At 40.6% G+C, this 25,224-nt stretch overlaps 1 protein-coding gene across 11 annotated transcripts in view; it reads left to right on the forward strand.

Moving 5' to 3' along the window:
- Nucleotides 1–25,224, forward strand: part of LOC130919180 (nuclear pore complex protein Nup155-like) — a 53,634-nt gene that overhangs the window by 18,021 nt on the left and 10,389 nt on the right. For 6 of the 11 annotated variants that reach the window (XR_009063900.1, XM_057841673.1, XM_057841677.1 and 3 more), the window contains 25 exons: nt 774–870; nt 931–1,001; nt 1,075–1,167; nt 3,969–4,229; nt 4,325–4,398; nt 4,886–4,977; nt 5,067–5,164; nt 5,300–5,467; nt 5,533–5,633; nt 5,755–5,925; nt 5,999–6,109; nt 6,190–6,284; nt 9,483–9,571; nt 9,723–9,852; nt 9,972–10,038; nt 15,249–15,364; nt 18,511–18,602; nt 18,712–18,845; nt 18,926–19,117; nt 19,191–19,329; nt 19,408–19,543; nt 19,682–19,835; nt 19,896–20,000; nt 23,830–23,984; nt 24,061–24,190. Coding sequence is in view for 9 of the 11 variants with exons in the window: in XM_057841673.1 (XP_057697656.1) it covers nt 774–870; nt 931–1,001; nt 1,075–1,167; nt 3,969–4,229; nt 4,325–4,398; nt 4,886–4,977; nt 5,067–5,164; nt 5,300–5,467; nt 5,533–5,633; nt 5,755–5,925; nt 5,999–6,109; nt 6,190–6,284; nt 9,483–9,571; nt 9,723–9,852; nt 9,972–10,038; nt 15,249–15,364; nt 18,511–18,602; nt 18,712–18,845; nt 18,926–19,117; nt 19,191–19,329; nt 19,408–19,543; nt 19,682–19,835; nt 19,896–20,000; nt 23,830–23,984; nt 24,061–24,190 (3,071 nt within the window). In the remaining 2 variants the exon portion in view is untranslated. Of the gene's footprint in view, nt 1–773; nt 871–930; nt 1,002–1,074; nt 1,168–3,968; nt 4,230–4,324; nt 4,399–4,885; nt 4,978–5,066; nt 5,165–5,299; nt 5,468–5,532; nt 5,634–5,754; nt 5,926–5,998; nt 6,110–6,189; nt 6,285–9,482; nt 9,572–9,722; nt 9,853–9,971; nt 10,039–15,248; nt 15,365–18,510; nt 18,603–18,711; nt 18,846–18,925; nt 19,118–19,190; nt 19,330–19,407; nt 19,544–19,681; nt 19,836–19,895; nt 20,001–23,640; nt 23,684–23,829; nt 23,985–24,060; nt 24,191–25,224 lie in introns of those variants that run through there. The other 5 variants (XM_057841674.1, XM_057841669.1, XR_009063901.1 and 2 more) reach the window with 4 other exon arrangements.

Here is a 25,224-nt window from a genome sequence, read left to right on the forward strand (position 1 = left end):
AGCCAAGTCTACCGCTGACGTCATCCACCTGTTGGGGACGCTAAAGCCCTATAATGGTAGGCGTGGCTAACCGGCAGATTAAAAGACAAATTTCTCGTCATCTGTGCTTTGCTAAATTGTTGTATATAGTCGAATCGTCTCAAAATATGATTCTAATTCACATAATAATGCCATTTAAGACTTTTTTTCTCGTGTCATATGCTCTTTAAAGCAGATTGTTGATCTGTTGACTACATTAGACACATAGTGTATTTCAAACACCATGATTTGATATTACTACTTTTAAGTATTTCCATAAGGCATCTTTACTACGTTGTCTTTATGTATCTAAACAAAACAACATCAAAGCGCATGGTGGTACTTTGGGTGTCAAATTTGCCTCTTGTAGGACGTTTTGCTGGTGTACCACATTTTGGCAGAACACCGGTTTTGCTATACTCCCGTCTCGTATCATCCTATCTTTCCTGTTCATTATGCTTTTACTGCTCATTTTGTGAAATATCAACAGTGCTGTCATCTCGGGTTCAAATTGAAAGGGTTGAACAGCTAACATGTTTATGTAGCCAGAGTCATACTCTGGAAGCCCAGTGACGTCACTACCCTGCGATGTCAACAGCAATGGTGACCTACGAGTTAAACTAATTTTACAAATTGAATAAAAACAAAAACATCAAGAGGGGTTTTAATATCAATTTATTTTATCTCATAATAACGTTCATCTTTTATGAACTACAAGTCTGTTTATCCTTGGATCCCTTTAACACAATATGCAGATATTCAGTCCAAAGACAGGGTGGGCATTTTTCCTGAGATTTCTCGGGCCTGGGTCACGAGCGACAATGTTCTCTTCATGTGGAATTATGAGGATGGGTGAGTACATTCAGAGTAAGCGACTTAAAGGTGATTTATGTGGTGTAATTTGACTTTCAGGGAAGACGTAGTTTATTTCGACAACCTCATCAAAATCATTTTGGCAGTTGGGCTTGTGAAACCAAAGCAAGGTATGCGAGAGCAATTATTACCGGTAATAGTTTCGGCCCTTTTCAATGAGATGTTTCATTTTTATCTTTCCAGGGATTTTACAGCCTCACATTAGTTACCTGCTTGTGTTGGCCACATCTGTGGATGTGACAATCCTTGGACTGACCTTTCCAAGGGGCCAAGCTGGTGAGTTTGTATTACTGGTGAGTTTGTATTAATGTAAAAAAGAGAAGCTTGGTATCATTTTTAAGGAGATTGTATTCCGCTTCTCTGTGACGTGTTAGTCACCACATGGAATGTAAATGCCCATGAGCTTCCCACCGACCATCCAGCTCCAGAACAAAGACTATGCAAATTAACTCCAGTAATATGTACAGTTGTGGTCAAAAGTTTACATACACTTGTGAAGAACATAATGTCATGGCTCTCTTGAGTTTCCAGTTATTTCTACAACTCTGATTTTTCTCCTATAGAGTGATTGGAACAGATACTTCTTTGTCACAAAAAAACATTCATGAAGTTTGGTTCTTTTATGACTTTATTATGGGCTAACAGAAAAAGTGATCAAATCTGCTGGGTCAAAAATAGACATACATGGATCTGAAAAAGCGAATCATTGACTTGAACAAGTCAGGAAAGTCACTTGGAGCCATGTCAAAGCAGCTGCAGGTCCCAAGAGCAACAGTGCAAACAATTGTTTGTAAGTATAAAGTGCATGGCACCGTTTTGTCACTGCCACGATCAGGAAGAAAATGCAAGCTATCACCTGCTGCTGAGAGAAAATTGGTCAGGAGGGTGAAGATTCAACCGAGAATCACCAAAAAGCAGATCTGCCAAGAATTAGAAGCTGCTGGAACACAGGTGTCAGTGTCCACAGTCAAGCGTGTTTTGCATCTCCATGGACTGAGAGGCTGCCGTGCAAGAAGGAAGCCCTTGCTCCAAAAGCGGCACCTTAAGGCTCGACTGAAGTTTGCTGCTGATCACATGGACAAAGATAAGACCTTCTGGAGGAAAGTTCTGCGGTCAGACGAAACAAAAATCGAGCTGTTTGGCCACAATGCCCAGCAATGTGTTTGGAGGAGAAAAGGTGAGGCCTTTAACCCCAAGTACACCATGCCTACCGTCAAGCACGGTGGTGGTAGTATTATGCTGTGGTGCTGTTTTGCTGCCAATATAACTGGTGCTTTACAGAGAGTAAATGGGATAATGAAGAAGGAGGATTACCTTCAAATTCTTCAAGATAACCTAACGTCATCAGCCCGAAGATTGGGTCTTGGGCGCAGTTGGGTGTTCCAACAGGACAATGACCCCAAACACACATCAAAAGTGGTAATGGAATGGCTAAATCAGGCTAGAATTAAGGTTTTCGAATGGCCTTCCCAAAGTCCTGACTTAAACCCCATTGAGAACTTGTGGACAATGCTGAAGAAACAAGTCCATGTCAGAAAGCCATCAAATTTAACTGAACTGCACCAATTCTGTCAAGAGGAGTGGTCAAAGATTCAACCAGAAGCTTGCCAGAAGCTTGTGAATGGCTACCAAAAGCGCCTAATTGAAAATGGCCGATGGACATGTTACCAAATATTAGCGCTGCTGTATGTATATTTTTGACCCAGCAGATTTGATCACTTTTTTCTGTTCACCCATAATAAAGTCATAAAGGAACCAAACTTCATGAATGTTTTTTGTGACAAAGAAGTATCTGTTCCAATCACTCTATCAGAGAAAAATCAGAGTTGTAGAAATAACTGGAAACTCAAGAGAGCAATGACATTATGTTCTTCACAAGTGTATGTAAACTTTTGACCACAACTGTATTAATAAGAATTGGAATTTTGCAGAATGGCTAAGAAAATGATCAACTTAAATGGCTTAATGACATAAAGGCACTTTCAACTAGTGTTGTTAATCCTACTTTAAAAAGTAATTAATTACAGTTACAAATTACTTCTGCCAAACGTAACTGAGTTAACTCAGTTACCGAACGAAAGATTAACTAGTTACTTGGCAAAGTAACTGGTGTTACTTTTCTTTTTTTTTTTTCCATTCCCCCAAAAATATAAAAAATAATGATAGGGCACACAATGTGAACTTCAAAGGGTTTTTGGGACATTTGGTCCTAGCCAAATTCTTTAAACTTAAGTAGACACAGGGGTATTGCAGATATTGCGATAACTAGATAGTAACCTTTGCTATGTTTGGAAGTCATTTAATGTTTTGAGTCAACCGTTAAAGTTGGTAAAATTGCTCCCGTTATTGCATTAGTTCCCTTCTGTCTACTTTCGACATGTGAAAGTTTTAAAACTGTTTACCATTTAAAGATAGATTGTAGTCAAGTCAAGTATTTTAGATAGAAAGTTACTTAGGTTCGCTAGGAAGGTTTTCTACAACAGAGCCTTCCTGAGAAGTCTACTGCTTTAAGATGGCGGCCGTTTCCTAACGCCGACGAGTCTATCGTTTTGCATCTATTTCTCTATACATGTGCTTAATGCCGCTGTGTTTCTCATTTCGCATCTACTTCTATATACATGTGAGATCTACCATAGCATCATGTGGGCGTAGTTTGTAGGATGTCGGCTACAGTCAGGTCAGTCAAGTATTATTGGAACCACCTAGCATCGCGTTTGCAACGGCGTTATAACTCCCTTGCCTCCTCCCGACTCCTGCTCTGCTCTCTCGTCTCCATGAGGGCGTGTCTCTCAGACTTTTCACGCATCATTGAACCAACGTAGTAATGCATGCCTTTACATCCTCTGTAACGGTAACGGTGTTGCAAAGATGAGAAAAGTAATTAATTATATTACTCACTACTGAAAAAAATAACGGTGTTAGTAAAGCTGCTATTCTCTCACACCGTTATTAACAAGACTGCTTTCAACGCAAATTGTCGCGCAAACCTGGACAAATAACAACCAAGGTTATGAAAATCAATTTAAAAAAAAACAAAAAAAACTTAAGTGCGACTTCCATTTTTTATTTTGTCTCAGGGCTGAACGACGGCATGTTTGGCAGCCTACTGATGTTGCCAGAACCCCTCTTTTCTATCCCCACCAACACCGATATCATCTCGATTACTTCCTCTGACCTGGGTCGCATCTTCATGGCAGGCACGGACGGCTGCCTGTACGAGATCGCCTACCAGGCGAAGGCGGGCTGGTTTAGTCAACGCTGCCGCAAGATCAACCACTCCAAGAGCTTCCAGGCCTTCCTTGTCCCCTCTGTTCTCCAGTTCGCCTTCTCTGATGACGGTAAGCACAGAGGATTCCCATGCTATGGAAATAGCTCGGTATGTTTGCCGAACATCGAACATCCTCCCCACCTTTAATCTTAATTTGTTTACCAGACCCAATTGTGCAGATTGCTGTGGACAATTCCCGCAACACGCTCTTTACTCGCTCTGAGAAAGGAGTCCTACAGGTATTACTGCAATTCTATGTATGGTGTAAATAATTTGTAGGAGACATGCATAGACTTCACAACTACATTATTATATTACGATGTCTAAGAGACATGCTTTTTTTTACAATTTAAAACAATTCAAGTTGTCAAAATACTTCAGAGTTGAAGGACTTAAGTTTTCCAACCTGTTAAGACAACAAAGCGTTACATTAGAAAAGGTGTTTACATAAAGAAAAATGTCATCATAGGATACCACCAAACAAAAGTGTCACAAAAAGTATCCATAATTATAATGCCTGGTTTTTTCGTGTGCGATATAAAAATCAATTCCTGGAAAAAAACCCTTAAAGAACATGTTTTGAAGAACATGTTTTTGGCATTATTGTGACCTGCAACCTGTACAACTCGAGTACATTTTTTAAAAGGTACATTTTAGATTATATGTCTGCTTCTAGATTTGAGTTGATTGTCTGTGCTCTGGATTAAAACACTGTTCTCTTATCAGGTCTATGACCTGGGTGCTGACGGCCATGGTATGAGTTGTGTGGCCACCATGTCTCAAAATGTCATTGTCGCAGCTGCAGCAAACATTGACAGGTATATCTGCACAATGAAGCATGGTTTACATGCTTACATATTTCAAACCCAAGGGAACTAATATTGATTTTTAAACTGATCCCATGAAGCACGATCGATCATTCCATCTTCAAGCCTATTGTCCAAATCTCAGTGATCAGCAGATCGGAGTCGTCTGACTGTCACCTGCTTGCTGTGACGCACGCAGGTAAGGAAGAAAAAGCATGTCACACACAGCACAAAAAAAGTTCCGATTTTGCTTGCCATAATTTGTGTACGTAGCTTTCGATTGTTTGTCTTTTTGACAAATTAAACTTAGACTTTAGTTTTTTTCTTTCTACAGGGGTGCGTCTGTACTTCACCACAACGCCTTTTGCCCCGCCACGACATAAACACCTGCTGGCCCGACCATCCCTTCTCTCTCTGGCTCACGTCCGCCTACCGCCAGGCTTCTCCATGTCTTCCACACAGCAGAAACCAGCCAATGTCCACAAGGTGCTGCACAGTAAAGGTAAAGGTGTAAAATACCAGCGTTTCTTTATTGAGCATCATGAATAATCTAGGATCACCTTGCAGGTGTTTTACTGATGGCAGATTATGAGACGGAGAACAATGACCTCCTTTGGTGCATTAACCATGACTCTTTCCCCTTCAAGAAACCTTTGATGGAGACTCAGGTTGGTGCAAGAGGTCAATAAAATATAAGGAAATGGCGTCCCCGCTCTATGGCATTGTATTGTCACTTGTGTTGGACCTCATATGATTGTACAGCGATAATAAAATCGTTTTCTCATTTAGATGATCTCTCATATCGATGGACATATATTGGCTTTCAGCGCCATCAGTGAGAAAAGGCCAGCCAAGATATGTACTCCCCTGAACAAGGAGGTGATCCCAATCACCGATCCGCCTATGGTGGTCTTGCAGCACAACATCCCCTCTCAGAAATTTGTCCTCCTTTCAACAAAGGTTTAAAGCCTGTTAAAGGACGAAACATAATGTTCTTTGGAATACTAAGGGCAACCTTCTTGCTTTTCCGTAGGGGAGTCACATCTTTCAAAAGCTGCGTCCAGTGGATCAGCTGCGTCACCTGCTTGTGAGCAGTGCGGGAGGTGAGAGCGAAGAGATTGAGCGTTTCTTCAAGTTAGACAGGGTAAAAGTTTAATTCTTTGGCACGGGACCAGCGCACCCTCGGAACATGTTTAGACTTAAATGTGACTGTTTTGTGTTCAGGGGAAGCAGGCCTGTGTGACAGCCTTGATCCTGGCTTGTTCCAAAGCGGCTTGTGACGGAGTGGTCTCACAGTGGGCCACCAGAGCTTTCTTCAGGTCTGAAAACAAAAGATAAACCAAGGCTGGGGCTCGAGGGTGTTCTGACGATGCGACTCCACCAGGTCCCAGGGACTCACCGCCGACATTATTTATTTGCGGGTGTAAAAATCATCAAAGTTCAAAGTTTGCTTTATTGTCAATTCTACCACATGTGCAAGGACAGACAGAGAATTGAAATTGCGTGACTCTAACCTCAGTGGCAAGTAAAAATGAAATAAAAGAAATATATATAAAAATAGACAACTGTACAATCTGACAGTTGTCTATTTATTTATTTATGTATTTATTTATTTATTTATCATATATGACAATGCGCGGCACTAGAACAGTGTACAGGGTGGTGGGCTGCATTGGAGTCGGACAGCCTCACCATGTCGTACCATGGTGACATTTTTTTTCATGCCCCCCCCAAAAGTAAAGAACCATAACAAAGATATATTTGAACTATTTCATTAGCCAGGCTAATGTCGTAGCTCTCAGCTACGGTACATGTACATAAAATGCATGGCTGATTACAGCTACGTTACACTACTTAATAATACGACTTTTTTTCTCGTAGCAATAGTATGACTTACATCTTGTAGTGACCCAGGGGTTGGCAAACCAAAATGTTGAAAGAGCCATATTTGACCAAAAAAACAAACAAACTGACACAGTATGTCTGGAGCCTCAAAAAATTTAAACGTAAACCTTATAATGAAAGCAACACTGGCTGTATTTATCAATATTAGCTATATTAGCCTACTATCAAAAGGACTATGTTGGCTACAAATACTTAATTAGCCTTCATGATTAAATGTTTATTTACCATGCAGTGGATCCTATAGAGAATGACGCACCACGTAACTACTCTGTTGTATGACGCCACCTCAAGTTTAACTTCATGACAATATTAATGAATTGAAAGAATGTTTTGTCATGTTTGTCCTCCTACAGAAACCGTCTTAAAACACAAAATGCTAACACATTTGACTAAATGTGTGCTTTTTGGAAGGTGGGTAGGGATTGTTTCAAGAATTTTAAAAAGTGCCGAGTAGTAACAGGTATTGAATAAAACTCAAACAGGGCCCAACCCTGATATATTTATTTGGTACACAACAAAAATAGAAGCACATTTAATAGCAGTGTAGTTTTGTGACTAAAATTCTAATAGACAGAGTGAGTTTCAATCCTTTGGTGGAGACATGTCATTTTTCAGCACGCCGTTGTCTATCACCAAAGCTCTAGTAGAAATCGTAAACAGAACTCATGTGCTTAGATGTGAACATCTGCCTCAGCTGCTTGAGTCAAGATGGAGAATCGGAGGATCGCTGTAGTAGAATAGATAGAGAAAACAGGAATTCAGTCGAGAGCATTTAACCCAGTGGGGAGAGTAGATCCCTATGTTATGTGTAGATACGTATACAGTAGTTCAGTTAGCCCACGGTTCGGTTTGAACCTAGGTTTTGGGATCACGGTTTCGGTTTGCGTTTTGCTTTTTTTTTTTTTTTACTGCCCTTATTTTGCTTTAAAAAAATGAAATAAACACTTAAAATGTAAACATTTTCGACTGTTAAAATGCCTCTTAGCTCTTTGGCTAGTGTAGTAACTGACTACTGAAATACACACACAGTAGTAAAAAAGTTACTTGGCAAAGTAACTGGTGATACTGTTCATGTTTTTTTTTGTCATTTAAAAAACAAAACAAAACAAAAACAAAAACATAGTAACCTTTGCTATGTTTGGAGGTCATTTAATGTTGTGAATCAACCATTAAAGTTGATAGAATTGCTCCCGTTTTTGCATTAGTTCCCTTCTGTCTACTTTCGACATGTGAAAATTTTAAAACTGTTTCATCCTTTAAAGATAGACTCAAGTCAAGATTTTGCCGATTTAGGACTATTTTAGATTCAAAGTTGCTTAGGCTCGCTCGTAAGGTTTACTACAACAGAGCCTTTCTGAGAAGTTTACTGCTCTAAAATGGCGGCTGTTTACTAACGCTACCGAGTCTGTCATTTCGCATGTAGTTCTATATGCATGAGATATCTAGGCGTAGATTGTATGCTGTCGGCTAAATCAGGAAATATTGGAGCCACCTAGCCTAGGATCGCGTTTGCTACAGCGTCTCAACAAACACTCTTCACTCTCCGTGTCTATGACTTTTCTCGCGCCATTCAACCGACATATTAACGAACATTGTCTCGTTGCAGAAACGGTGACCAAATCCGAACGGATGAAAAAAAAAAAAAAAAGCACGAAAAATGTGCAGATTTTGAACGTAACGTACAGCATACACATTTAAAAATGAGTGCTCACATTTGTTCAAATTACGACGAGACCGTACAACTTGACAGGTATGAATTATAGTGGACAGTCACAGTTAGGTAGTAGCACTCTATAGCACGGAACGTCCAACTTCCAACTATCAGTGGTCAGGGCGAAACTATGTGCTTTAGCGAAATCATCTTCGATGGCTTTGCGTGCCATTTCATAAATGTCGGGGATTACGTTGTCGGAGAAATATGTCCGCGAGGGAACAGTGTAATGCGGGTCAAACGATGCAAATAAATTAACGAAGCCCGCCGTGTGTTTTCACTGGTGTCAACTTCGGGGTTGTCCTACCCTGAGAAAGTGATATCTGTTGTTGATGCAGGCTGAGGTGCCGGAGTCATGTTATAAAAGTGTTGCCATTAGCATGGGGAACAAGCGGTGAGCAATGCTTGCATTTTTTTCCCCAATATTTTCTCTCCCTCCGCATTGTAGTCCACGGGGAAACCAAAATGTTGCCACACCGCAGATTTAAAAGAAGCCGGTGCTTCCTCAAAATTCGGTCTCTCCGTTCCTCCGCTCGCCATAGCTATTTGTTTTCTTTCTTGTTTCACTTTCACTTCGCTCGTAAGCGAGAGAGGGCGTTACTCGGCTTCTATTACACAGGTGCTTGACAGCGATCCGACATTTACTTGCGGGGCGGGAATTTCTCCACAGCAGTGCTTCACGTCACACACAGGCACACGGAGCCTTATCAATTCATTCCACAAGCGTTCGGAATACATTAATTGCAAACCGAAAAGGCGCGGTTCATAAAGGTATATTGAACCGTACAGGGCGAACCGTATGGTTCGGCTTTGAACCGGAAACCGTTGCACCGCTAGTATACAGTAAACAAATAGAAACCCCCTGTATTATTAAATGTGCACATGTAATTGTTGTCATCAGATATGGCGAAGAAGCACAAGAGCAGAAAGAACCTGCAGCTTTGTCAGCGCCCATCAATGTTGGACCCGTAATGCGCTCTCCTGCACCTGGTATGTGTTTGCACAATGAGATTGTGTGGGTGTAATAAAATGTACTAGCCAATTGCTGTATTACCTAATAGAGATGTGCCGAAAATAGCAATACCTTTTAAGCTATTTTTGGTCTTACCTCTACTAATAATGTATGATTTGATCCATCCAGCAGGAATTTTGCCTCTATCCCTGGCCACGCCCATTGCCCCGACGCAAATTAGGTCCTTCCCCATCACCCCGATATCAGTTTTCACCGGGAAGTACAACAGTATCTGTGTCTACTTTGCTCGCATCCTCGGGTCAGTGTGTCTGTTTTGTCCCTTGATCATCACTGTTTAGTAGCCTCGTGTAAAACAAGTGTGAAAGACTCACGATTCACGCCCCCTGTTTTTTCCCCCCACTGGCTTCTCACATCCAGAAACATTTGGGATGGTAGCCTAGCAGTGGAGAAAAGCATCAGCCAAGGAAGTCAGACTGTCAGTCTTGTAAGTGGGATTTATGTACAGTATGTATAAATTCCTTCGAGTCTTATGAAATGAATATGTTGTTTTTCTCCATCTACAATTTAAATTGTTCCCAGTAGGGATGTCGTTGTCAATTTCACAATATTTGTACTTTGGAAGCCGATATAGTATTTGCCAATATTACAAAGTCTACCACGATTCAAGGGCCCCCGATCAATTGAATATATTGTTACATTACATTTTGTTACATATCTACAGGGGTATGAAAAAGTTTCTGAACCTTTTGGAATTTCTCACATTTCTGCGTAAAATCACCAACAAATGTGATCTGATCTTTCTCAATATCATACAGATGAAAATACAGTGTCTGCTTTAACTAAGGCCACCCAAACATTTATAGGTTTACATATTTCAGGCATGAAAATCTCTCACCTTTCAGCGAAATTCGCCATTTTGAAGTCAAAAAGGGCGACCTACGTGAATTGCGTAGATCCGAGGAGAAATTCTTTTTGGGAGGAGGGGGGGGGGGTCGGGAGGTTTTATTTAATTATTATTATTATTATCATCATGTGATTAACTTAGTACGTAAACTGAGCACTTAAGAACACAGTCAGCCAATCCTTCTAGATGCTTCGCTGACGAGAACCAATCATCGGTCCAAGCTGCGTTCCATTATTCCAAACGCGCGCACTCCTTACCGTACATCAGTACTTCTCAAATGGTGGGGCGCGCCCCCCCAGGGGGGCGCAGAGCAATGCCAGGGGTGGCGCAAGTGACCTCGGGGAACATGCTTTTTTTTTTTTTTAGCCGTACTAGAATAAAGTGTACTTGCACATCCACTCCGTGGGTGGCAGTGGCGCTCTCATTTCCATAGTGCGTGCAGTATTTTTGAAGTAAGCAAGAGCACACGGAAGAGACTCATGCAGAGCTGGCCTCACGCAGCGACCCACGGTCTTCTCCGGTTCTCACGTGTCCGGCTGAGAAGTGCCGTTTTCGGCTTGGGATCGTCACGACCACCGCCCTCACCTACGGTTCTCCCTCGGCCGCCGAGAATACGCTTTTTGTCGGGCCGTTTGCCTTTTGGCTTTGACTTTTAATACAGTGGGAAATGAGGAAAGACCACTGTTTACTGAGTCTGAAAATGATTATAGCGGAGAGTCTGAAGCCAAATCAGTTAAGACGCCACTTAAAGACATTAGACCTCAATCACATTGATAAGCCGCTTGATTGTTTTTCAGCGAAAACGTGCCGAATATTGCCAATTGTCACAATCGTCCCGCTTTGTCAGTGTTATATCAGTAAACCAGTGAGCACTGTGGTGAATCAGCGAAAATAAAAACTTTCCTTCTGTCCAAAGACACCCCCCCCCTCCCCCTTCTATTCAGTTTTGTTTTTTTCGGTCAATTTTTTGGGCATGTTGTCCTGAAGAGTAAATGTTTCTAATCAATTTGAACTTATTATTTACTGATTTTATTACATTTTATTTTTTCAGTATCAAATGGTCAAAAATGTACTTTGAGTGTATTTTTACAGTTTGGATGTGCCTTTTTTTTTTTTTTTTTTTCAGGCAAATTGATGCGCTTTAAGTCTTTTCTGTTACAAGCAAAACAATGTTAATAAAGTTATACTTTATTATAAGTTGATCTATGTTACTTTTTTTCTTTAATAGAAAAAAAGGACACTGTTAGGCTGAGGCGTGCTTATAATCGTAATATTATAGACAAATGATACTATTTACAGTGGCGGCAGAGAGTTGGGGGGGGGCGCGAAACATTTACGTCTTCCTTGGGGGGCGTAACAGAAAATAATTGAGAAGCACTGCCGTACATGGAGTGCTCGGAGAGCCTTTGGTTGCATTGCAAAGCTGCGAAAAATAAAAGCAGGCCTTATCCACACCGGGGCAGACCAGAGCGCAGCATACACACTTGCCTGTATTTGCCAGCAGATTGAATTTGGTGAGTAATGGTTTCAATCGTTTTCACATTTTGCGATATAAAAAAGTTACTGCCATTCGTTGCAGCTTGCGTTGAACACTGCCAGGGGTAGCCAAATCTCCCATGAAAAAAAATAGCTCCCGTTAAATTGGCGTCAAGCTTGTGTGTTTAGCGGTAATATAAACGAAGAAACACACTGTTGAGTCAAATTAAGCGGCATGCTCTCGGATTGAGGGGTCGCCTCGCATCGCATCGCTCCCGCCGACCGCCTTAGACGCGTTATTTTCGGCTGGGACTTGAGTTGACGGCCGGTGTCGGCACAACACCGGCCCGACGAGTGGTGGGAATGACTCTTGCTTCTTAAAGCTTTTCAGAAATACAGGGATCCCTCGTTTTTCGCGGTTATTGGGGACCAGAACCCGCCGCAATAAGTGAAAACCGCGAAGTAGCGCCCCCCCCCCCATTTTTTTGTGTGTGTTCTATGTATTTATTCAGATTTTACATTGGAAAAAAGATACATATATATATAAGACATGTTTTTTCACTTTTTTCACCAAAGTATCATTTATAAATGGTTTTCAAGCACTTCAAAATGTAAGAATTATGGTAAGTTTTAAACATGTTACTGCCCCACCGAATTATTTTTAAACAAGAATCAAGTCGTAAGAAAATGCTTGGCTTTATTAAATGCTTCATAGTGAGTCTACTCAAACCCTCTCAGGCTTTGTTAAACGGTGATTGACACATGTGCGAAGTTTTTCTTTTTATATATATTTTTTTGTTTGAAGCAACTTATTTGATTGAATAATAAAGACACAAATGTCCTAGCCAAAATCTGGCCCAAACGCAAAACAACATTACTTCAATGGAAAAATTTGTTTCAATCAAGAAAAATAGTTTTCAAATGCTTTTTTTGTCTCAAATTTATTTTGCAATCAAAAACAATTTTTTTTATTGAAGTGACTTTTGGGATTAAAAGTATAACTGTATTTTGATTGAAGCAACTTTGTTTTTGATAGAAGTAACTTTGTTTTTTGATTGAATAATAAAAACACAAATCTACCTCCATCGTTATTGAGGGAGAAAGAAATTAAGAAAGCTTTAAAACTAAAAGCCACCGGGGAGTCTGTTTTTTTGTTTTTTTTTAATATTTATATCTCATTACATAGACATGCGTCGTAGGGAAGGGAGATTGAGGGATAAAAAAAAGGAGTTAGATGAGGCTGCTAAAGGCAGTGGATACCTCATCAGCTGGGTGAATAGCAGACCTGGTAAGAACAAGTTTGCAAGAATAGTCGGGTATTAAATACAATTATAAACACAATTACAATGTTATTTTTCTATAAGATTTTTATGTCATTGCTTTATTAATCATTAGGTGCTAGAGTTGTTAAGTATGGATAATAATGAAATAATAGTTTTAAGAAAACTGTGCTGTTGGTGGCTCAGTGACCATCTGATGTGGTTTGTTCTCAGATGAACAAGTTGAGGAAGGAAGTTTTGATGCAGAGGTTGAAGGAAGAAAAGAGGCAGACTGACTGAGTCACAGCCAGAAAGTGTTGATGACAGTTTTGATTTTTATTCACTGTTGCCCCCTCCCAATTAAAGTATGTCACAGTCGCAGCCAATTATTATCTAAAGCTGGTTAAAATTGAAGTTATGTTGTTTTAAGGTGTATTAAATACTTGTTCATGTGCCCCTTTTGATCTACGAGCACCCGCCCCTCCACCGGTCTCTGCACGGCCCTGCTGAAACACAGTGTGGGTCGACAGAGCTCAATATTTTGTTGGGGTGTACAGTGTACTGGAACATATTTCCTCCATACCCTTCTCACCTTTTTAACCCCTGACCCATTTTCATGCCTGTATTTTAATGAGAAGCGCATGCAAACAATGACAGAAGGGTGGAAAATAAGGGAAAACCCTCTGCCTAAGGACACTTAAAGAAAAATTGAAACCAATTTTTACCAAACAATTTGCCAGATGTGTGCCCAATCACTGATGAGTGGTGTTTTGATGAGAAGCAATGTCTGATGTGCATCATAGCTTGGTCAAAAGAGCTGTCTGAAGACTTGCGATCAAGGATTGTTGATTTGTATAATGTTGGGAAAAGATACAAAACCATCTTTAAAAGTCTGGATGTTCTTCAATTGACAGTCAGAGAAGTTGTCTACAAATGGAGAGTTTGGCACTGTTGCTTCTCTCCCAAGGAGTGGCCGTCCACGAAAGATGACATAAAGAGTTAAGCGCAAAATACTCAGAGGTAAAAAAGAACCTTAGAGTGTCTGCTAAAGACTTTACAGAAATCACTGGCACATTCCATCTCTCTGTGCACACATCAACTACTAGTGTATGTAAAACTATGGCCAAGAATGGTGTTCATGGGAGGACTCCACGGAGGAAGCCAATGCTGTCTAAAAAAACATTGTTGCTCATTTACTGTTCGCAAAACGACACTTGGACACTCCACAGAAGTTTTGGCTAAATATTTTGTGGACTGATGAAACCAAAGTTGAATTGTTTGGGAGTAACACACGACGTCATGTGTAGAGGAAAAACGGAACAACTAACCAACATCAACACCTCATACCCACTGTGAAGCATGGTGGAGGGAGCAACATGATTTTGGGCTGTTTTGCTCTCTCAGGGCCTGGACAACTTGCAATCATTAATGGAAGAATGAATTCAAAAGTTTATCAGGATGTTTTGCAGGAAAACCTGAGGCCGTCTGTAAGACAGTTGAAGCTAAAAAGAGGATGGATGCTGCAACAAGATTAGTTATCTAAAACACAGAAGTCAACTTCAGAATGGTTTCAGAAGAACAAAATAACACGTTCTTGAGTGGTCAAGTAAAACTCCAGACTTGAACCCCATTGAGATGCTGTGGCAAAAACTAAAGACAGCGATTCATGCCAGACATCCCAGGAATCTGACTGAACTACAGCAGTTTTTTATGGAAGAATGGGCCAAGATTAGTCCTGATCGATGTGCTAGACTGATCTGCAGCTACAGGAAGTATCTGGTTGAAGTTATTGGTGCCAAAGTGGGGGCCACAAAATATTAAATGTGATGGTTCACTTACTTATTTTCCCCCTTCTGTCCTCATTAATATATGAAAACCTATAAATGTTTGGGTAGTTTTAGTTAAAGCAGACACCGTTTTTACATCTGTGTGATTTTGACAAAGATCAGATCACACTTGATGGTGATTTTATGCAGAAATGTGACAAATTCCAAAAGGTTCAGATGCTTTTTTATACCACCCTGTTTAATGCTGTTAAACACATCTCATCATCAGATGGAAAGCAGTGTTTCTTCGCTTCATCTGGAGTCAGTCCTTTTGGATCTCTCATGCTTGAATGAATTTCTGGACAAAATCTCTCACTTCAGTCAGTCATCCCTCAGCGGCGCAAGGTAGGTGTCAGGAAAATCCTTAATAACACCAGGAGTCTCGCCTCCCACCCATTGGGGATTAAATCATCAGGCCAGTCGTCCACACGGACGTCACTCGAGTTTCTTTTACATGCGCATGGAAGCAGGAAGCGAAACACACACAGGATGCGTTCACAAGCCAACTTGGTTTATTTCAGCACATACTTTTCCTTTAAAGCAACATGGATACATATTCATGAAACAGAATAAACATTCAAACATGGCAATGGTCTATTGGTTATATTCAAATCAGGTAAAAGTGAGTGGCCCTCCTCTTCACTCGCCCTCCCCAGTCACATGTGTTTCTTTCCCTAGTGAGATAATGTCAAAATGTTTACAACAATGAGTACCTCAAGAAACACCATTTGTTTGGAGCAACATCGTAAACTTATCCCCAGGGGAGGCTTTGAGTAGCCAGCCCACCACCCCCTCTTTACTGTGGAATGTGACCTGTGGCAATTTAAGGCACATAGTGAATACATGGGTTACAATTTAATAAAACCACTAACTAGGATTAATGCAATTCCCTTTTTCTTACTAATATTTCCCTAACAGTAGGACAGTCTATATTTACTCATACACAAGAGATGCAATAACTGCAGGCTAACCTTTAAATTAGGACTTCACCGATTTTTGAAAAGCCTAACCTGCCGATCGCAATTTTTGCTGATCCGATTAGTGCTTCAACTATTAATCATTTTAACTCAAGTAATTCAGTTGGAAAAAAAGCTTCGAATCACATTTTGCTGCTTCGGGTATTCGTTTAACGCTTTAACGATGGATGTGTCCCTGGCGACACATTTCTGCATGCATTTCAACGGTTCCTGAAAGCTGAGAGGTTGTCATTGCTGTGATCTCACTCTCCTACCAACAGGAAACCAGCGAATCAGCTCCTTTATTCTCTGATGTGCTTGCAGTGGCGCATTTACGCATGAGAAGAGAAGTCAGGACAGTAGTTAAAAAAAAAAAGCAAAGGACGACAGGTTTTATTATTTTTTGCGAGGATATGCCAGCAAGATGGTTATCCAGGACAATAAAACCTCCACAGAGGTTTAGAGAAGAGTGTGGGAGCAATGGTGTATCGGGAGGAGCAACTTTTGGTGAATCAAGGTATCGATCGTTTCTCTGTAGTTGAACGTCTCTCTGTACTTTTCTCAAGCTCATTTTTACTTTGTGCACGGTACTTTATGGATAAAACATGTTTGTATTATTTGTAGACTTACAGTTCAATATGCAGAGTGTAAATGCGCAAATATGCGCATGGCAATCTACTATGTATGTAGTGGCCAGAAATGCCGTTCCCGTTATATGTATGATGCTTGCCTCGTTGGCTTAGCAACGATATTTGAACAGTGTAGCATTGTCAAAGTCTTGTTTCTAAGTATATAAAATTATTATGTTCATTTATGTGCAGCAATCCATACATTGTTGTGATGAGGAACAGCTATACTGTGTATGTGCTATGAAATGACAATTAAATAAATAATAAGTACTCGTTTTCTTCCTTACGTGGCCTATGTCCTGGAGAGGGCTGTGGAGATGCTAGAGCTGGAGATCCCAGTGTGTTTATAGACTGAAATCGCAGAGAGCCAGCATGGGAAGCCAACTGCAAACTCAAAGGAGCACTGCCTGGATGTGTGAGACATGCAATGTGGGCCTGTGTCTCCAGCCAAAGAGAAGAAGAGTGGAACTGCCACTGACAGTTCCACCAAGGCCTCTGAGGATTCAAAGACTAAAAAAATGTATATAGTTTTCAATTTATGACCTGTTTTGCACATTTAGAGACCATAGTATGCTGCTGTTTTTGTTGAATTGTCAAATATAAAACTATTCAGTCTCATTGTTTTCTGTTGAATGTTTATCTTAACAAGTTGAATAAATATTATCACGCTTCAAAACGTTTCGTCAAGCATGTTTGGTTGTCAGTGGGACATCAATATTACAAATTAACAAATATATATATTTATTGGTCTTTTTGTGTGCAAAATGTTTATTATAATTGGTTAGTGAAGAAAACAACAGTTTGGACATGAAGGTTATGGTGTCCTGAAAAAAGGGACCCAACCTTGCCATTGTGAGCAATTTTTTCTTTAAAATATAAAGGCAACATCAAAGGCATGCAAATTCGAACAAAATGGGTTCAGGTGTTGAAGGGTTAATTAGTGGTGTTGTAATAGTTTGTTTTTGAAAGTCTTTGCATTTAGTTTTATTGATTTGGGTGGATACACTGCCTTCTAGTGGCAACAATGAATATGACATAACTCACCTAATGGCTGAATTATACTGCAGTGCTCTCAAAATAAAGCTGTGAGTTTTTGTTTGAGCTACTATGGTGTATGCGTTTGTAATTTTGTTTGGAAGTATATTTAGAATTTTTTCATTGGAATATGTGTTTAAATGATTTGCTAAGAGCTTTGTGTAAAAATAAATGAATAAATAGAATAAAATAACGCTAACATTTTTTTCCACATTTAAGCTAGTGGACTTTTGCAAGTTAGTCAATTGTTCTTTAGTTGTACTTAGAGCTTCGTTAATTTTTTTTTTTTTTTTTTTTTTTTTAATGTTTGAGTCTGAACTCAGGTATTTTAATTTAAATGCATTTATTACTCTGATGAAATGTAAGTGAAATTCTGCACAGTTTGAAGTGACACTCAGGAATGTTTACTTTGTATTCACATTTAATGCTCTTTTGAAAGTGGAATCTTAGCAAGCCAAAATAAATATTATAGTGAGCATAAACACTTCTTTTTTTAGTCAAACTAATCAATATTAATCGATTAATTAAATAATTGATTGCTGCAGCCCTATTCCCAATTTTTCCGCCCCAATAAACAACAGCATGCACCTTTTTGACTTTCCAATCAATCTTTATTTTATTGTAAACCATTCAACATAAACTGTGGAACAAGACTTTTTTTTAAAAGCAGATGCAGTAGTCCTCTAAAAAAATAACTGAAAAGTTAAAAACTTGAAACCACAAATTTTCAAATTACTTTACCTAAAAATTAAAATGCAGCAGTATCTATCGTCCACACCGCAGGTCAATTCCGATTTCTTTGTCCATATGTGACATGTACTGTATCTGATATGTTCATGCAGTCCAATGTACGCTTGCTGTTTTGCTTCAGTTCCCCTGGCAACTGGCCGCAAAGACTGCTGGGATTTAGGCCCAGCACTAGTTCTCAGGGAATCCAACAGGAATTTCAGAGAAAATGTCATTGTAAGTGATGAGCATCTGGGCATCTACAGACTACAGTGGCTGTTTTGCCTCCCTACTCCATGTAGCTAGCATTGCATCTTCAACAGTCATTTCTCATTCTTGTTTGCAGGCAAGGCTCCGCTCGATGAGAAAGAGTCCCTGCAGAGCATCCAGGCTCTAGTGCAGCTCTCCTATCAAACTCTGGCCTTGTGGAAGCTTCTCTGCGATCATCAGTTCAGCCTCATCATATCGGAACTGCCCAAAGTAGCAATTATACGACTACCTCAAAAATACACTTGTATGCTGTTGCTTTCCTAATATCTCACTCGACCTGTAATTACAAGGAGTTTCAAGAGCAGATTAAGTTAGCGAGTTTCAAAGATGTGGTTATCCGCGGGAAGGAGCTTTCAAGAGCCCTCATCACAGCGCTCATTACTGTCTACATCAAACATAATGCCTCTGTAGATGCCATTAACAATCACCTGCTGGACCTCTGCCCACTGCTCTACAGCACCGACGACAGTGTCTGCTTCAAGGTACACTGCAGAGTCCATGGATTTCCATCATTCTCAGTTTCAGGGATTCAAATATTCATGTTCTTCTACTCAGGCTAACAAATTGCTGCAGAGCTCCAAGCAGATCCAGAACAAAGCCGATAAGGAGATAACCCTGAGAGAGTCGCTACATCTCTACCAGCAGATCAGCCAGCACACTGACCTGCCGCTGGTTTGCTCCCAGTACAAACAAGGTGGAGTGCCGCTCGACAACACTGTCATCACCGCGCACGGGCGCCTGTGTTTTTATTGTTGCAAATGTGCTCTAGTAGAGCGTTTCTATGAGGGCATTCTCGAGCTGTGCCTCACGGCAGCCAACAAAAGAGACCCCCATGGGCTGGGCCCACTTTTTTACAGAAATGGAGAGCCTAAAGAGGACGAGACGGGCCAGCTGGCCTTCCAGGAAAGGTAACATTGACAGAAAGAAGCACACACTCCACTTAAATGATGCGAAGATGACGATAATTACTACAAATGATTGACTCCTTAAATCCACAACCAAACACCACAAAAAGCGGCAATATCTTGGGCATCCCCTGTGTGCAGGCTATCATGTTATAAGTGCATCACGGACACCATGCAGGAGCTAGTGAACCAAAGCAAAGGGGAGCCTCAGTCCCCCAGCGTCCCAAAGCAGCCGGGGCCTCCCGTTCTCACCTCAGATCCTAATATGCTGAGTGATGAGGAAGCAACGGCCCACGTGAGTGTGAAATGGATGTTTGCTTCTGTGCATTTTAATGAGAACCTCTTGCGACTTTAGTTTGAACAGATTTTTGATCTGGCCCAGAGGTCCCAAGACAAGCTGTTTCACATCATCCTCTACAATTGGCTTATTCAGGCCAATCTAGCAGACAAGCTGCTCGAGGTACAATTTTTTTCTGGCTAACCTAGTGGCTAAGGTAGTGCAAGTCAATTAGGAGTGTGCCATCTTAGGCACCCCACAATTAGATTCGATTATGATTCAGGGTGCTACGATTCGATTGTTGAACGATGATCATGGTATTGACGATGATCACGGTTATCACAATTATCACGATTATCGATGCATCGTACATTGCTGATTAATAAAGTAGCCAAACAAATTTGTCCATTATTTATTTAAAATACGCTAATGATTCAACAGGAACGATGGAAACATGCCCATACCACAAAATGCTGCCCATAAACTGCTTTAGAGTGCAAAAACATTAACCATTTTAAAGGCAGTAGCCTACTCACAATAATATTTACAGAGGTTGAATTAATTCCACATTTTCTGGAAACAAAGTGTCTTTAGAAATAAGATTTCTTTTAACCAATATACTTTGTTTTCATAAATTTCTGTACTATTTCGCATGTTTGTAGTGTTACCGCTGTATACTTAATCATGGTTTTACACGTTCTGCATATGGATTTTTGTACACCAACAAACAACGCACAAAAAGACTTGGAAATACACGATAGCAAATGAGCTAATTAGTTTAGCGTTCGGCGCTAACTGTTAACATCTCAAAAACAACAACAATAAAGGCTAAACAGTACAAGAGGGTTCGTGTACTCACCTCTTATAGCCCCTACTCACCAACGTCACAGAATGACGTGTTGCTGTATCCGGCCGCCATATTGTCCGTCATTGTTTATCCGTATTCTCAATGGTTTCAATTTGTCGTGCAATTTATAGTGCAATTCATGGAAGCCCCAGTGCTTTCAGACGCTGTAAACTCATTGGATGCGTTGCATAAAAGGCGTTATGTGGAAAAGCTTCAGTCTATCCATTCGCCAGATCCATATTTGATGCCTAAATCGATATTTTTTGACCCGCTGCCTTCGCCCTCTCTGCCTGACATCTGCTACCCTGATATCTACAACTATATTGTCCACACAAAATCAGGCTATTCTCACGAAAGTTTGAAAAACTTTAAGAGCAGCACTCTAAGCAACATTACCCCGTGTGACCCTTTACTTCCAATTTTCTAAAATGGCGACAATCAATTAAAAAAAAAAAGTTGACTGCGATGGCCGACGCTTCAAGGATAGGTGGATATTGGACTATTTCTTCAATAAAACACGCAACAACTGTGTCTGCCTCATTTGCAAAGAGACAGTTGCTGTTTTCAAAGAGTTCGATGTGACGCGATAATGATATTACCGAACAAGACACGCTGACATGTACGACAACATTACAGGGAAGATACGCAGCGAGAAATTATAGCAACTTGAAGCTAGTTTCATTTCACAGCAGCAGTATTTCGCAAGAGCCTGAGTGTCGAAAGAGAACGCCACAAAGATGAGACTGTTGAAATTATGAATTAAAAAAAATAATAAAGCAAATGTGACACACAGAAGGGCTTGCTAAAATTTGTTTAAATATATTGTTCTATGTAAATCAGCCAAGGTAGCCCCCCGCATTTTTACCACACCAAATCTGGCCCCCTTTGCAAAAGGTTTGGACACACCTGTTTAACTGATGATCCGTAGACGAGGCCAGCTTCTTTCACTTGGTACCAGCTAAATATTATTCAAAATGTAATGATGGTGGAAGAACTAAGCATCTTGAATTTGAAACTGTATGTTGTTGGCGATTAGCCTCGCAATGATCTTAATTGTGGTTGTCAGCCCAAAAACCTCTAAATATATATTAAATGCATCTTACCAGATATAAAATGACTACTACATAATCTGTGGTAATCATTTGGAGCCCAGTTTTCTCGTCGAATTGCAGCAGTCCATCTCGCTCTCCTCTCCGGGTCTCTCTGAATACGGTAGAACTTCAAGACTCTCCGTCTTTCTTCTCTGTTATTGCAACCAACCGTCACACACGCCTTCACCATTTTGATTATTAATGTTAATGAGCAGAAAAACACGCAATAATGGGAGGAATTTACATAGCGGTAATGCGTCAACACGACGAGTTGACGGACAATATGGCGCGGAGGCGTGGTTGTGACGTCATGTGAGTAGGGTCTATAGACGCACACGGGTCTTAGAAACACACGCAAGACATTTTTCAATTGGCATGACCTGAAACTACTGATGGACAACTGAGAGACAAGGAGCAACAAACTATCTCTCTTTCCCTCTCGCTCTAAAATATAACTTGCGCACAGAAGCGTGACCGCTGGGTACCTGCCTCATTCATACACAAATTTATTTTGCAGTCTTTTGAAAAGGAGTAAATCTCTCGCTCGGTAACCAGCAGCATCCAACAGAACGTTTTGCGTGCGTACGGTAAAGGTGTCCAGGCGGCAGACTTGTCTTGAATTTTTTTCCGCTACGAGCGGCTGTCATACATTTATAGGGAAAATCATCGTTTTTGTACATTTATGAATCGTAATCGAATCATCACGTGTCAAATCGCGATGCATCTAATCATCGATTTTTTGGCACTCCCTGAGAGTCAAAGGTGCCTGCTTATCATGCCAGTACAAACGTTACAGATCTACAAACAGATCCAACATAGTCAAATAAATTCAAATTGCAGGTCATTGTACCAAAACACCCATGCAGCCAAAACAATGTCACACCAAACTGCCATAATTCATTTCATTTTGCGGGACTACTTTTTTAGATGCGTAATATGACCACAATAGAGAGGAGTGCTTTGGCCACTCGTGCTCACGATGCACTCGAAGAAGGTAGGAAGTCGCACTTATCCCAACTTGATGGCACCAGTTGCGACCTCAAAGTGTTTCAAGCGAATGTAAACAGCAAACATGGCTGGTCGCGCCAAGTTCTTTATTATTTTGGCCATCAAAAGACATTTTTACCTTCAGCAAACCTGCCTTCTCGGAAGCGATCAAATAGCGGAGGCGTTCCAATGATATTTTTCCAGATCGGAGGTTGGAAACTTCCCACCTTCCTCGAATGCAGCATCAGTCTGCTGAGTTAATTGACAGAATGTCAAAATGTGCATTTAGAGGCTGTGGAAACAGACAGAAGATATGGGAAAAGCAAAGTTTCCCCAAATTCCCTATGAAAAATGAGGAACAATATAAACTGGTTACTTACTGCTGGGTACGACATAAAAAATCAGCGGTGAAAATAACGATGTGATATCACTTCGCTCTGCTCCTCTGCAGAGCTGCTTGATTACAAATATTGCAGTTCATACTGCAATTATTGACATGCAATGGTAAGTTTTAACTTTATCCTGAAAACATAGCCAACACTATTGATTGCATGGGTCATCGATGATTTTCATGTGTGCATATGTTGTTTTTTATTGGCATGCTAAGTCAGCCCAATTGACTCGCGCTAGCTTAGCCACTCCGGAGCCCTGAAACTAAGAAATAACTAACAAACTACACGGAATTTGTTGAAATTAACTCTCCTGACTAATTAAACCCTCGCTAATTCGAAGATTAAGCGTGATGTTAAAAATTCTGAACTTCCCCGTTAAGCCTCTTAACACAAAATGTCTAATATATGTAGTCCATGATGAAACCTAAAAGGTTAAGTCAAAGTAATATAACTGGAATTTTTTGTGGCAGCCTTTGTTAGATGCAACTATTTTTGGTGTCCTCCAGGGCTCTTTACTATGGCTTGAGTACGCCGGCCTAATCGACGCAGGTAAATTAGACAGATGAGCGACAATAAAAATAAAGCGTTTTTGCCTACTCTAACTAATGTGTCCCGTGCACGAGTCAAAAAAAATATATATATATATTGAGAATGAAAAATGATTATCTTTTCTATTTGTACCTTCTGTTGTCCAGGTGAATTCACCGTACCTTGAAGAGCATCTCATTCATATTATCAAACAGGATCAGAGCAAGGTGCACAACATGGATGTTCTGTGGCGCTACTACCAGAAAAACCGCAACTTTGGCGAAGCTGCCCATGTCTTGTCATGCCTCGTTGACATACATAGGTGTGTGAAGGTGACAAACACCGAACAATGTCGTTATACCACCATCAGTGTGCTTCTTTACTGTAAAAATACACAGCACTGAGATTTCCCTCAAGCAGCGACTGGAATACCTTGCACGGGCCATTATGTTTGCTAAGACCGCCTTCTGGATCTCTGCTAAGGTGGCAGACAAAAAGCTTCTCCTTGAGCTGGAAAAGAAAATGGAGGTACAGTTAAGAGTGTCTTGAGCCTATGAAAATAAAGTATAGGCTGTAAAACAGTTGTGCCTTAAACTTAAAGTGCGTACGACAGGAGAAAAAAAAAGTCCTAAATAGGATTAATATGTGAATTACAATCATTTTGAGACGATTCGACTATATACAACAATTTAGCAAAGCGCAGATGACAAGAAATTAGTCTTTTAATCTGTCGTTTAGCCACGCCTACCATTATAGGGCTCTAGCATCCCCAACAGGTGGATGATGTCAGTGAAGTCACGATTTCTTCTGATTTAGTATGCAGCCCATTGAGGGGGAATTATTCACAATGAGGAAAACGCGACGAAGAGAGCCGGAAATGTCATTGTTTCAGTCTCTCTACTCCAACTCCAATATTTTTACAGGATATTCTTTTTATCCAAGTATTTTTCCCCAATAGCTAAATAAATGGCTTGAGAATGACCAGTCAGCCCGTTGAGGGGGAATTATTCAGAACGAGGGAAACGTGACGAAGAGAGCCGCATAATGTCATTGTTTCAGTCTCTCTACACCAATATTTTTTGTAGCTGTGTTTTTTATTAGACCACTTGTAAAAGGAGCATCCATTTGCCACTGAGGTGGTTTCGATGCCAAGTAATGATAAAGTATTACTAGTGAATAGCTATTTGGGGATGACAAACATTTTTAGTTGAATTTTTCTTTTATCCCAGTCAATTGTTTTAAGTTGTTTTAATTACCTGACATGTTTCGGCGCACACTTCCACCTTTATCAGAGAGTAACTATTGTTGGAGTGATGCATCTTTATCATATGATGGATGAAGGCGTGACTCGCCTGTCAGATTGACAGGCGAGTGACTCGCCTGCTCGCCTGTGAGTTTGACAGGCGAGTGACTCGCCTGTGAGATTGACAGGCGAGTGACTTGCCTGTCAGACTGACATGCAAGTCACGCCCTCTGCTGACCATTCCCTCATCCATGATGCTGGTCCAGGTAGTAGGGAGCATGTAAGCACCCTCGTCCCTGTTGATGGTCCTCGGGCCCTG

This window comes from Corythoichthys intestinalis, chromosome 7 (assembly GCF_030265065.1).
Source record: "Corythoichthys intestinalis isolate RoL2023-P3 chromosome 7, ASM3026506v1, whole genome shotgun sequence".
NCBI lineage: Eukaryota > Metazoa > Chordata > Actinopteri > Syngnathiformes > Syngnathidae > Corythoichthys > Corythoichthys intestinalis.